The sequence below is a fragment of the Nycticebus coucang genome, chromosome 21 (assembly GCF_027406575.1).
Source record: "Nycticebus coucang isolate mNycCou1 chromosome 21, mNycCou1.pri, whole genome shotgun sequence".
Classification (NCBI taxonomy): Eukaryota; Metazoa; Chordata; class Mammalia; order Primates; family Lorisidae; genus Nycticebus; species Nycticebus coucang.
The window spans coordinates 28582492-28596641 of record NC_069800.1 but is presented as its reverse complement, the minus strand read 5'-3'; the positions used below and the strand labels follow the sequence as shown (position 1 = coordinate 28596641).

Below are 14150 nucleotides of genomic sequence, written 5' to 3'. Positions count from 1 at the left end.
GCCCATTAATGAATTAAATAAAACTTTGTTACACATTCTTTGGCAAGTTCCAAATTATCCCTTGACCTTAGTCATAATATGCTATCATAATATCCAAATCTGTCATTTGAGGATGGCAAGTAAACGCCATGTATTCCCTCACTTGTCTGTCCTGCACTTATGACTATCATCAAAATTAGTCACAAGCATAGTTCAGAATCTTTCTCAATGCAAGCACTCAGGAGGCACTAACAATGGGAATTGGAGCTAAAGCCAAAATTCATTTGTTGTCCCTGCCCTATTGAAGTACTCTTTTTTTGGTTTTTTGGGGTGTTTTTTTGCAGTTTTTGGCTGGGGCCGGGTTTGAACCTGCCATCTCCGATATATGGAGTTGGCACCCCACTGCTTTGAGCCACAGGTGCTGCCCTGAAGTAGTTTTTTTTTTTTTTTTTGTAGAGACAGAGTCTCACTTTATGGCCCTCAGTAGAGTGCCATGGCATCACACAGCTCACAGCAACCTCCAACTCCTGGGCTTAAGCATTTCTCTTGCCTCAGCCTACTGAGTAGCTGGGACTACAGGCGCCCGCCACAACACCCAGCTATTTTTTGGTTGCAGTTCAGCTGGGGCCGGGTTTGAACCCGCCACCCTCGGTATATGGGGCCGGCGCCTTACCGACTGAGCCACAGGCACCACCCAAGTTTTTTTTTTTTTTTTTTAATTGGTTTTAAGAGTTGATCAGACCAAAGGATATTAATTCCTGCAAGATAACAATTGCAAACTGACAGACTCATGACCAAATCCAGCACCACTGTGTTAGGTCATATGGTATTTTATTGCTGTAATATGTGTGCCTCTGGAAGGAGCGCACACTTGCCAGTTTCCACACCACGTGACACCCCCAGTGTGCACATGGAGTGTGCACATTCATCCAGCAGCTATAGTCTTATTATCTTCCTTTCCTGGCCGCTGAAGACACTTAACATTTACTTCCTATCTTCTAAGGAACGGCTGTCGTTGGAGATGGAGTTGTATGAAATTGTCATTTGCATAGGTTAGAAGCATCACATCTTAGCTATTTCATATCTTGACCTAATTAGAACACAAGGATCAAACAAGATTATTGTGCTTTTGGCAACCTTCCAGTTTTAAAACAATTTATTTTCTGTTTCAAATCACAATAGGCTTCCAAGAGAAATGGTGATTTAGCACCCACTGTGAACAAAACATCGTAGTAGACTCCAGGAGTGACACCTGCTTTGAGGTTGCTCAAGCCTGGTTTGCAAGGAGTGATGGGCTTATTTTCTGTTAGATTATGAACTCTTGGAAGGCAAAGGCTGAGTTTTACACAGGCTTTATTTCTTTTTTGTATTTAGAACCTGGTAGGTGTTCAGTAAATCTTTATGAAAAGAATGGAAGGTAAAAGAGAGAGAAGAAGGAAAGGAAAGAAGGCGGGAGAGAGAAATAGAGACTCTAGTTTGAGGACTTGACAAGGTGGGTTGTCACAGAACTAAGGAAAACTACCAAGAAAGTTGATTTTTTTTAAACTAAGATTTCACCTCTAAATGAGCTTTATACTCCAAAATACTTTTTAAAACTATCTGTTGAAATAGCTTTGTTTCTAAGTAGACTTTGATTTGTTTCCAAAAATTTAAATCCATTTAAAGGGATATATGCATTTAACCATAGATGAATTTTAAAAAGAAGTCAGCAACGTGATCAGAAAGGGCACTTTGTTAAGTAATGGTTATTCAGAGTTATAAACTATAGAATCCATTAGAAACTGGTCTCACACAAACATACCAATAAAAGGACTTTTATGTCATATTTCCAATGCAACAGACTTTCTTAGCATTTTTTCTTTTATCATTTTCAAATTATCAAAGTATGTGTTAGAGTTAATTTTTAAGCAGCTCGTATTACGAATATTTTTTCCATTTAAAGTTTATTTAGGAAAATTTTTCTTTTATAAAATAGCTCCTCTCTTCAAAAGAGCCAATACCAAATTTCTTTCTTTTTATTTGTTTATTATTGGATAATGTTAAAAGTGTTTTAGCTATAACGTTTTCAGAGTTTAGGAAAAGCAGACATCAGTTACCTCGAGAAATTTATTCGACATGAAAAAAATTTGTCGTAAATAGTTATGCTAGCTCAGCCATTTAGATGACACATCTCTTACCATTCAAGAATAAGTAATACTCAAATCAATAAAGATTGGAATTGTTACATATCACATTTGTTAGATATTATAATTGTTTTATATCACACACTTACACATCACTATAAGTTTGGGTAACAAGAGTGAAAAGAATGAAAGCAAACATGTTTATATTAGTGAAAGTTAATTGTTAGAACTTTAACAGAAAATAAATTGTTTATGTGTATGAAAAGCCTTAAAAATATTCAGTCTTTGAATCAGCAGTTCTATTTCTGGGAGTTCATCCTAAAGAAATAATTAAGATTTGTACAAAGATTTAAATATCGGAGTCTTCAAAGCAATGTCATTTATAGCAGTGAAAAGATTAGAAACAGCTTCATTGACCATTTTATACTGTTGTGTTGTATTTTATATTATATAAAATATAGAGTTATACCTTATATATGTTATCATTAAATATTTATCTGTACAGAATTTATTCTCACATGAAAATGTTCATAACACATTATTCAATTAATGCAAACAAAGGTGGTTACTACATTATATATATGTAATTATATATGTGTGTGTATATGATCGCAGCTCATAAAAGAATTATGCACACACACTTTTTCTGGGAAGTTTATACACCGAGATTTTTGTTGTTGTTACCGCAAGAAGAATGTTCAGCAAAGGTTTTTTCTTCTAAGTTTATCTCTTCAATTAATGTACCACTTTTATAGTAACAAAAAATCACTTCAAATTTTTTAAAAAAGAAACTGCATCCTCCAACATTTATTACCAACATCTTTACTGCCCACAGATGTGCAGTTTTGACCCTTTGGATGCTAAGGTCGAAGGAACAAAGTATGCAAGGAATCAAAATAGTTAAGATAATTGTATGTCTCCATAAAGCTTACTATGACAAAAAAGGGTCTCAGTACAAATTTCAAACATCAGGTTGCACACCTTAAATATATACAGCTTTGTTGATTTCACTTCAATAAAATTGAAAAAGAAAGAATTATCTCAATATTTAGCATTAGTCAACTTCAGAAAGATTTCAACAAAAGAAAAATTTCTAAATAGAGTCTGAGTAAAGTACAACTCTTATTTCTTCTATTTGAAGCAAAATCACTCTCAAATGTGAAATTTAAATATTTCCTTTTTATGACCATTCAATTTTTTAGTCCTAGGAAAGATTCATCTAAGGTCATCTTTATTTTCTGTTGCAGCGAAAAAGACCATTATTTGAAAACACTTCCACTTAATTGAAAATAATAAAACCACTGTGCATAACTTCAGTGATTATAAAAGTAACATATATTTACAATAGGAAATAATACAGGAAACATATATCCCCCCCAAATTTATCACCCAGAAATAAGTACTGACAACATTTTGGTCCATCCATGAAGTTGACATCAGGGCTTACGTTTGATAATGGGAGGTTGGTGTTTAGTTATTTAAATGCTTGGAAAAGTCAATGAGGATCATGCCACTACATTTTTTCTCTATTAGCTGTGACCTTTGGGGATAATTATGATGAAATGGCATGATCCTACACCCTTGTTTATTCATTCTAAAATGCAATTGTGGCTACTGTTTCCTACCTTGGATCCTACCAGAGTTTTTTACACACACCCTCCAAAATTAAAGCTACTTGATACCAGCAAGCCATATAAAAAGAATACATTCACATTCTTTTTACCCTTCTTTCCCTCTAGGGCAGATATCAGTGGATGGATTTATGCGCTATCTGAGCGGAGAAGAAAATGGGGTTGTTTCACCTGAGAAACTGGATTTGAATGAAGACATGTCTCAGCCCCTCTCCCACTATTTCATTAATTCCTCACACAACACCTACCTCACAGGTATGAATTTCTATTTCTCTGACTGTCCTGTTAGCCAGTCTCACCAAATTTCACCAGTCTCTACTTTCTGTTGTTCAGAAGCTAAGGTGAATTTGTGAAGCAATATCATCATTTCCCCACAGCCTATCTTGGTTTTCAAATCTTCTAAAACGTGCCCACCCATATCTCACCCCTTCATTTTTTTGTTTGATTTTATTAAATCATAACTGTGTACATTGATGGATTTATGGCATTCAGTGTACTGATTTGATATACAATGTGAAAGATTTACATTGAACTGATTAACACATCCATCACAGTTATACTCTTTTATTAATAGTTTTGAAATGTACCACTGCGTCATGCACATTAGGTGAGGGTCCCCCAAATACCCTTCCTCCTCCTCTCTCCCCCCTCCCGTCTCTCTCCTCTTCCCTTCTACTTTCTGGATTATAGTTATGTTTTACCATTCATATGAATGTATAGGTGATTATATATTGATTTCATAGTAGTATTGAGTACATTGGATACTTTTTTTTCCATTCTTGAGATACTTTACTAAGAAGAATATCTTCCGCTTCATCCAGGTAAACATAAAAGATGTGAAGTCTCCATCTTTTTTTATGGCTGCATAATATTCCATGGTGTACATATACCACAATTTGTTAATCCATTCATGGGTCAATGGGCACTTGGGCTGTTTCCATGACTTGGCTATTATGAACTGAGCTGCAATAAACATTCTGGTGCAAATGTCTTTGTTGTAAAATAATTTTTGATCATCTGGGTATATACCTAGTAGAGGAATTGCAGGATCGATGGTAGGTCTATTTTTAGTTCATTGAGTATTCTCCAAATTTCTTTCCAAAAAGGCATATCTGACCCCTTTAGACCTGATATTTTTGTGTAACTGAACTGGTTCTCAGGGAATGCCAAGCCATGTACAATCCTACCTTGTTCTCTGGTCTATGTCCATCTATAGGAAGACTCTGACATCCTAAATTACTTTTGCTGAAGGTGAATTGCTTTTGCTCAAAGTGGAATAGGATTTTGGACAAAAATAAATTGACCTGTGAACAATAACTCATGCTTCATTGTAAATGTTATTAAAAAGTAGGAAAAATAATGTGTTTCCTAAATTAAGTATTGCCATGAGTTTTGGTTGGTTACTGAACAGAAAAATATTAAAATATATACATATACATACATATATGTATATGCATACACACATAAACATAAATTCACTATAGTTTTCTATTCAAATTTTAATAAATGTGGATTTTCATAAGTTTCAAAACATTTTTGTAATCAAAATACATTTCTTCAAGGATACTTTCTCTATGGTAGTTCCCTGATTCCAAAAGGTCTTTGTAGAAAATGGGCTGCTAGTTAACAAAAATAAATAAATAAATTTCTTTAAAAAATCATACCACTCTGTTACTCCATAGAGTTCATCTCCAAACATACATAAAGTAGCCGGGCTTAACACCCACAACACTACCTCAGTCTGGGATCTTATTTGGTATTTGTGTGCTTCAGACAGTCTTCGTGCCTTGGGGTGGTTTTGATGTGCTGGTGACTCACTGTCCTAGGGCATGTTGTTTCTTGTGCAGGCTAGAGCGGCAAGGAAGTGCAGGTAACAACAGGAAGATGTAGGCACTGGACAGCCATAGGGCTGTCCAAGAAGATTTCACAGGATTTAGTCATCTGACAACTAAGTTCTTTCTTTAGAATCCTTTAGGGAATTTCCTCATGGCTCAGGTGCATGCTGTATTGGTTTCAAGTACGGCATTAGGCCAGTATCTCACCCCAGGTAAAAAAAGTGCTTGGTGTGGAAATGAGTTTGGGACAGAAATAACAATGAAGCCTTCAGACAGCCAGAATGGGCTACGTCAAGATGATTCCCTATTATCTGAAACCAACTTATCAGAATGACATACAGTAAAACCTCCACAGATGACCACCTCCTTACTCTGAGCCCTCCTTAAACTGACCTAACTGGGTAGACTAGATGAGCACCACATGTGCGTGTCAGTACAGCAGGCCTAGTTTTTTATGTGGTCCACCTCCATATGTTGACCAGTTTGTTACAGTCCTGTGATTGGTAACCTCAACTTACAGAAGTTCTAGTGTAGTTTGAATTCTACTGTCAGTTGAACTAGAACTTATATTGTCCTTTATGAAAATTCCAAGGCTCTCAGGACATTGTGGCCCATTTTGTTTCGACTGACATTATGTACTAAAAAATATTCATGCCTCAGAACTAACCATGTTCTTGTTTGGCCCGTCCTAACCCCTATTCTAGTCATCTATTGCTGCATAATAAAACGTCCCAAAACTTAATGATCTAAAACAGCAACCATTTTATATTTATCTGTAGTCTGTGAGCCAAGAATTCAGACACTGAATAGAGGGGATGGTTTATGTCTGCTCCATCATATCTTATACCTCAAGTGAATACAGGGAGAGGGTGACCCAAGCAGCTTGGGTGCTGGACTTATCTGGAGACTTCTTCAACATGTCAACATGTCTGTCACCTAGGCTGGGATGATCATACAGCTGTGCTCAGTTAATACTATTGACCTAATTGCCTGCAAGAGGCCTCACTATGTAGCTTGGGCTTCCTCACAGCATGGCAGACCCAAGGTAGGTGAACTTCTTACATGTCAGCTCAGGGCTATAAAAACAAGTATCTGAGAAAACAAGGAGTAAGCTTAATTGCTTTTTTATACTTAACTTCTGAAGCTCTGTATTGACACTTCTTTATTTGTCAAAGCAGTGACAAGTCTACCCAGATTCATAGAAAGGAGATATGAATCACAGCTCTCTTGATGGGGAAATATCAAATAATTGTCAGTCTGGTTTTAAAGCCACTACAGGTTCCATGAGTTCAGGAGGAGAGTTTCCATCTTGGATTCAGTTCTTTAGGCCTATGTCAAGAAGTTTTCATCTCCTAATCAAGTTCATAAGCCTTTGTAAAGGACATTTTTCCTTCTTAATGGTCTTTAATTTTACTTGGTACCAATGACTCTTATCAGTCTGGTAAAGCCTATGGAGCCTTTTCAGAATGTCAAATGCATAAAATAAAGTACTAGGACTAAAGAGGAAATAAATTCCATTGAAATACTGCTATAAAATATTATGGTGTATATCATTCTGTTAGCACAATTTAAAAAGAATATAAATAATACTGTGTGATATTTATAAAAATTAGAATGTAACATGAAAATACCTGGGATTTCCACAGTGACATAGTCACAGATCTCACTAGTTCTACTGTGCCTTTTTACCTATTTGTAACTAAAAAGAATGCTAAATTTTATGTAGAGGTTAAAATTAAAGCTGCAACCTTTTTCTCATTCAAGTTCAAGGAGGTCTATGGAATGTCAGGTTGAGTCTGAATCTTTGACTTGATAAGATCCAAACAAATATAACTTTAAAAACCTGAGCACAGAGAATCTTGGTTTTATGATACACATAGCAACAGAAGACTTTTATAAACACTTAATATATATCCAGTTGAACTTTGTATACTCTATTTCATTTTTTTCTACCTGGAAGTCACAATATAGAGTAATTTTACAAATAATCTTTTCCAGTCCAAAATGTCTTTCAACTAGCTGGGTGCCGTAGCTCAGTGGTTTGCACACACCCTCCCCACACACACAACATGCCAGGGGTGGCAGCTTCAAACCTTCCCTGGGCCTGATTAACAAAAAAAAATAAAAAACAAAAACAAAACAAAATTCCTAACAACTGATGTACTGAAGTGCCAAAAAATATGCATAATACATAGATAACAAGAGATGTGACCTAGGTATTACGTTTTGAAGTTGAATTGAATTATGGTAGCAATTGAATTATTGCTTTAAATGTGTACACATATTTTAGCATATGTCATACTACATATGACATTTGCTCAAAATACTGTGTTAATCAAATGAACACAACAGGAGGACAGTCAAAGAAAACAGCAGAAACACAGTTGTCCTTCAAGGAGCCTAAGATGATTTTGAAGTGGCATTTGAAATTCAAGAACATTTGTGGAAGTACCATGAAAATGGAGGCATGAGTATGCAATAGAACCTTCAATCCACTTAAAAACTGCACACATTCATGCTAAGTTTGAGGTGCATGGTACTGTTTATGATGTGCACAAGGGAAGATCAGGGAGGCCTCACACAGCAACAAGTCCTGCTTCTGCTGTGGTGTTGAACACACATGCTCACCACAGAAGTCTACCAAGCAGTGTCCACTAGAGACAGGAGTTAGCAGAACAAGCATATAATGCGTTCTTAAAAGAACAAATGGACAGTTTTACCCCAAGATTATTACATGCACTGAAATGTGAGAAATTACTTGGATGGACATTTGGCAGAACAATGGATAGGAGGAAGAGGTGTAGTTGAGTTTCTCCGCTGTTCTCCTCACTTAACACCCCCTGACTTCTACCTGTGGGGGACCTTAAAGGATGTGGTGTACCATAGAAAACAGGCTACGCTGGTGGTTCTTCAGGAGGAAGTTGACACGGCATGCCCAGCAATGCAAGTGGACACTTTGGTCAGCGCTGCAATAGTTAGTCATAATCAGAAGTGTCTGAACGCTGATAGGGACCACCTTGTGCACCACTTATAACTGCAGAAGTCAAACTTGACTTGTATTCATCTTTTTTTATTGGTATATATTGAGTGTTACAATTTTAACACAGGTTTTTCCTTTCTTAAAATGTGTATACATGTTTTGGCAACCTCTGTATTTATGTTCATTACCTTCATATTGCTGATATTCGTCCTATAATAAATGAGTCAACAATACAAAAATGATTCAGACACATTGGATATACAGTCTACTTTTTTTCCCTTCCTTCAGAATATATCCGTTTTTTTCCCTTTCTGTATATAATTTTATGTGTTCATTCAACCACAGCCACTCTTCTCCTTTTGATGTTCAAATTCTCAACTTCTGTGAGTGGAAGCCTTTTTAAGGATGTCATCTCTATCCTGTGCCATGACACCACTGATTTCAAAAATGTCTTTGGTTTTTGGCACATAAAGTTTTTCCAGATGTGAAATAAGACATTTTCTCAATGAGCCCTGCTTCCTTTTGGTGGAAGAAAAAACAGTATGAGTAGCAACACTTTGGACCCTGAGTTATGGAATGTTATTTCCGGATCATTTCAGTGAACAAAACAAGAAAAGAAAATATCTTTTTCCCCCCCTCTTAATACGTGAGTTTACACAGATATTCCCATTCCTATCTACCAGCTTAAATTCTTGGTTCAATAGCCATGCTTCCTTTAGTAATTATGATGCTTAACAAATTATACATATTCATTTCTATTACTGACACAAAAATAGTTCTAATAAAATTATTCAATAGGAAAACAAATAACAAAAATTACAGAATAGTTCAAATTTTCATGTGCAGGGTTTTTCAAATTGCATTTCACTAAGTGTTTTCAAATTAATTTCTTCTAGAGTCACTCATATGCACTCCCGCTGTATAACTTGGTAAGCACAGATGTGGTAGATAATTTGGCTCCATTGTGTCAGCTTGGTTTAAATTCAAGGGTGTTTGCCTACTAATGGCTGATAGTTCTTGGAAGGTGGAGCTTTTAGCCATTAGGAAAGAAGAGGATTCACACTATTTTGTGATTAAGAAAGAACACAAATAGCTGTCTCCAAATTTTTGTTTCATATCACCACTGTCTGATTCATATGCATATGATTTCTGATCAATTCTCTCTCCAATTATTTAATTTCTAGGCTTATTTAGAATCCATATATTTTCAAATATTCACCTTTTAAACTGTGCTACATTAAATACCATTCTGATCTAAGGGAATTTTCTATTGTTATTCTTTTTCTTGCTCCCTTTTTTGAGCTATGTATAATTATACTAACATTTGCATTAGGTAAATTCTTATTCTCACAATATTACTTTGTCCCAGTACCATTCAAAGTTTTATTTTCCTGCAGGGGAATTAAAGAGAATTCTATGTAATTAATGCAAAAGAAAACCTCCATAAAAATATTAATATAGGCTTGAAGTATTGCCTGAAATCCTCTTTTGACTTGAGTCAAAACTGGATTTTACTTCCCATGTTATTGCTAGTATCACTGTTTTAATTATAGAAAAAACTAATGTGGAACTTCTGTTTTGAAGAGGTCTTTGGATAATGCAAACATCTAAAATACAAAAATTCAGATTCTTCCAAACCAATTAAGAATGTTATAAAATATGCTGGACATGGTGGCTCACACCTGTAATGCTAGCACTCTGAAAGGCCAAGGGAGAAGGATCACTTGAGGCCAGGAGTTCAAGACAAGCCTGAGCAACATAACAAGACACTTTCTGTACAAAAAAAAAAAAAGAAAGAAAAATTAGCTAGGCATGGTGATGTATACATGGTAGTTTCAACTTTTGGGGAGGCTAAGACAGGAGGATCACTGAACTCCAGAAGTGTGAGGTTGTAGTGAGCTGTGATGGTGCCAGTGTACTACAGCCTGAGCAACAGAGTGAGACTCTGTCTCAAAAAAAAAAAAAAAAAAAAAAAAATATGTTATTAAATGAAAATATAACCAATGCCTAAAGCAATAGAAGCCAATGAGAATTTAAAATTAATACCTAAAATGTAAGTTAGATTTTATGCTATTTTCAGAATAAGGACAAACATTTCATATAAGGAATGTTTGGTAGGAAAAAAAGGAAAGGTTTGCTATTAAATGAGTTTAAGGAATGCTGGGTGCAAAAAAAAATTAGCATCTATTGTGCTGTGTTTTAGAAACAGGGAAAACAGATTATAGATTCCCGGTTATTAAGGTGATGATCAACCCTTCATTTCCCCTGGTTACCCTCCTACTTAATTTCCTTGGAACATTTTTCGAATTAGCATTCCTGAGAACTGCCAGTCTTAATCCAAATAGGGAAAATTTCAATATGTGGAGTGTTTTCTTCTGAGCATTCAAAGGGACTGTAAAAATTAAATATACAGTATGAAAACCAATTAATTTAGCAATGCATTATTATTATGTCTATTTCTCTACTCATTATTGGCCCTTTGTTGACTATCGAGATGCCCAGAAGGAAAAATAAATTGGAACAACATTGAAAGAAATACATGCACAGAATGAGTTGATTTTTAATTATGATGGTCATTTTCTAGGATTTTGGTCTTGGCAGTACACCCAGTAGTGATTATTGTTTAAATTATTGTTTTTCCTTGAGGAATCCATCTTTATGACTTAGGAAAAGAAAAGTCCTCCCAAGACAGAAAAGCATGCCATCAATTTAATCTATACTTTTGCTGCTCTCCATAAACCTTCCCGTACTCCGAACTGTTGGAAGGTAATGGCTCCATAAACACAGACAAGGCAAAGCAGTATATCTTAGAATAACTAACATCCTTAGTCAGCTTTAAAAAAGAAAACATTAAATTTGAAAGTTAGTTATCCCAGTAATCTGAAGAATTAGATTATCTGACTGAATGTATCTAATAATTATTCCACTCCTCTCCTCATGTATGTGTACTTGGCTATAGAAAAGTTCTAAAAATGACCCAAGGCCTAGTTGTACCCTTGCCAGTTATCCACAATGAACCCAGGCTTTGAGTATCACTCCCATCTTTCCCATCTCTCCCACTCACTTAGCCCTTAGTATATGCCACCTTTTAGCACTTATCTTTTTTTTTTTTTTTTTTTTTTGCAGTTTTTGGCTGGGGCTGGGCTTGAATCTGCCACCTCTGGTATATGGGGCCCGTGCCCTACTTCCTGAGCCACAGGCACCATCCTTATCACTTATCTTTGTTTTAAAGCACACACAGATGTAGAAGAGTTGCGTGGTAGAATAGAAAGAAGATGAATTTAGAAAAAAAAAAAAAGGCCCAGATTAAATCGGTCTTTAAGTAAACTACATACTTAACTCTTCTGAGCCTTGGTTTCCTCATTTGTAAAATGTAGATAAATTAAAACAGCCAGGGTTCTTTTATTGTTTTGGGTTTTTTTCTTTGAAACAGGGTCTCACTCTGGCATGCTGGGTAGAGTGCCATGGCGTCATAGCTCACAGCAACCTCAAACTTTTGGGCTCAAGAGATCCTCTTGCCTCAGCCTTCCAAGTACCTGGTACTACAAGAGCCCATCACAATGCCTGGCTAGTTTTTCTATTTTTAGTAGAAATGGGGGGTCTTGTTCTTGCTCAGGCTGGTCTTGAACTTCTGAGTCCAAGCTACTCACCTGCCTAGGTCTCCCAGAGTACTAGAATTACAGGCATGAACCACTGCACCCAGCCTTGAAACAGCCAGGGTTCCTGTGGTTGAAAGTAATGTCCTACCATTATTCAATGGCTTGAAGACTAAGGAATTTACTACATCACACAGCGCAATGTCTAGAGGCAGAGTGGTTGAGGGTTGATTAAATCAGAAATTCAATGATGTCAATGTTTTCTTTTTGGTTCCCTTACGGCTTCAAGATGACTATGAGTTGATTAAGCATCACCTCCCTAAGAAACAAGATCCACATATGGTATGAGGAAACCCTGGTCTCCTGATCCTTGTTAACACTTAAGAATGAAGAAAATGTAGCTAGAGCTTCCCTGACACCCCTCCTATCTCAGCTGCAACCTGGAGATGTCCTTCCTTTATTCTCTGTTTTATGGAGTCCAGAGTTATGTCACATATAAATGCCCTCATCAATCACTAGAATGCACCTTGATGCTACCATGACTTGCTGAAAAGAGTCGATATTTACCCCAGGGCTTGGGAGGAGGCCTTGAAGTATATCAGAAAACATAAAACATTCTACCGGCAAGGGAAAAGAGCAAAAAGGGAAAGAAAGGTCACTAGAAGTGTATGAATCAGGTGAGATTTATACTCTACTCCCTTCCAAGACAGGATGGGTAAGAAATATGTCTCATGTCGTGACAGACATTACCTTCTTGTATATTGGAAGTTTCCCTCAGCTGTAGCTGCTGGTATGCCTTGAATGTCTGTCACAGCATTGAGAGCAAGGAAAAATAGTCTTTGTCTCCATTTATTGAAGGAGACAATGTTTATTGAAGAAGACCACTGAGTTACCAAATGCATCACATTTTGGAAACTTCATACCCAGGAGTTTGAAGGGTCTTAAGACAATAAATAATGACAAATATAAAAATAGGCAATTAAATCATCAGTCTTTGCATGGGGAGAAATGCTTCAGAAGCTTTATAAGGATTTCTGTTTCCCAATTTCTGGTTTCATCTATCCTTGGATGCCTTGGGTAGTCTGAGACAAAGCTCAAGTGATTGTCAACAGCCACCCACAATGAACGCAGTCAAGTGAGAAGTACCAGAACTGTGACTCAAGGCAGTATTATGAATCAAAATGAGAAGGAGCTTCAGCTCCCAAGTTCAATCATGAGCCTGGAATGCATTCCAGAGGGTGTTCACAGCCAGGCAGAGATGATGTCAAAAACTAGTTTCAGAAATACCAAGGGTTGAATAACTCATGACATATCAGCAATCCCAACCTCCAGTTCTCCCTGAGCCCCAGAAGCTATATTTATTGGATCTAATCAAATGGAAATAGAATTGGGTGAATGGGATGTAATAGTGATAAGTTAAAAATTTTAGGGAAGGAAAATAAATCAGCTTTAAGGCTGGAGGCAGAAAAGGAGAGAATAATAGAAAATATTAATACATGTGTTTGATAAATATCTCCATAAATGAAGCAAAACATACAGGGAATGTATATGCATTCCAAGGAATGAGACAATTACTACATACCAGTTATAGATAAATTGGGGAATTTTCAAAATACTCTTTCTTTAGGAGACTTTCATTTCTAACAAATATTGTTCATTTTAAGAACAAACAGTGAGGGTGGCGCCTGTGGCTCAAGGAGTAGGGCGCCGGTCCCATATGCCAGAGGTGGTGGGTTCAAACCTAGCTCTGGCCAAAAAAAAAAGAACAAACAGTGAATTTACTTGGAGAGATTCTTTTGGTCTTAAGTGCTGCACAATAAACACACTCTCTCTCTCCCTCTCATTCTCTCTCTTTATTTTTTTTTTTTTTTTCAGTTTTGGTCGGGGCCAGGCTTGAACCCACCACCCCTGGTATATGGGGCCGGCACCCTACTCCTTGAGCCACCTTATCATGCCTTTCAAAACATTGACAGATCCTCATTCAAAAAATACATCAAATTCCTTCT

At 36.5% G+C, this 14150-nt stretch overlaps 1 protein-coding gene across 5 annotated transcripts in view; it reads left to right on the top strand.

Annotated features, from left to right (window-relative positions):
- PLCB1 (phospholipase C beta 1) overlaps positions 1-14150 on the top strand; it is a 922504-nt gene that overhangs the window by 694374 nt on the left and 213980 nt on the right. For all 5 annotated transcript variants that reach the window (XM_053573858.1, XM_053573860.1, XM_053573861.1 and 2 more), the window contains one exon: positions 3842-3988. In XM_053573858.1, coding sequence (XP_053429833.1) covers positions 3842-3988 — 147 coding nt within the window. The remainder of the gene's footprint in view (positions 1-3841; positions 3989-14150) is intronic.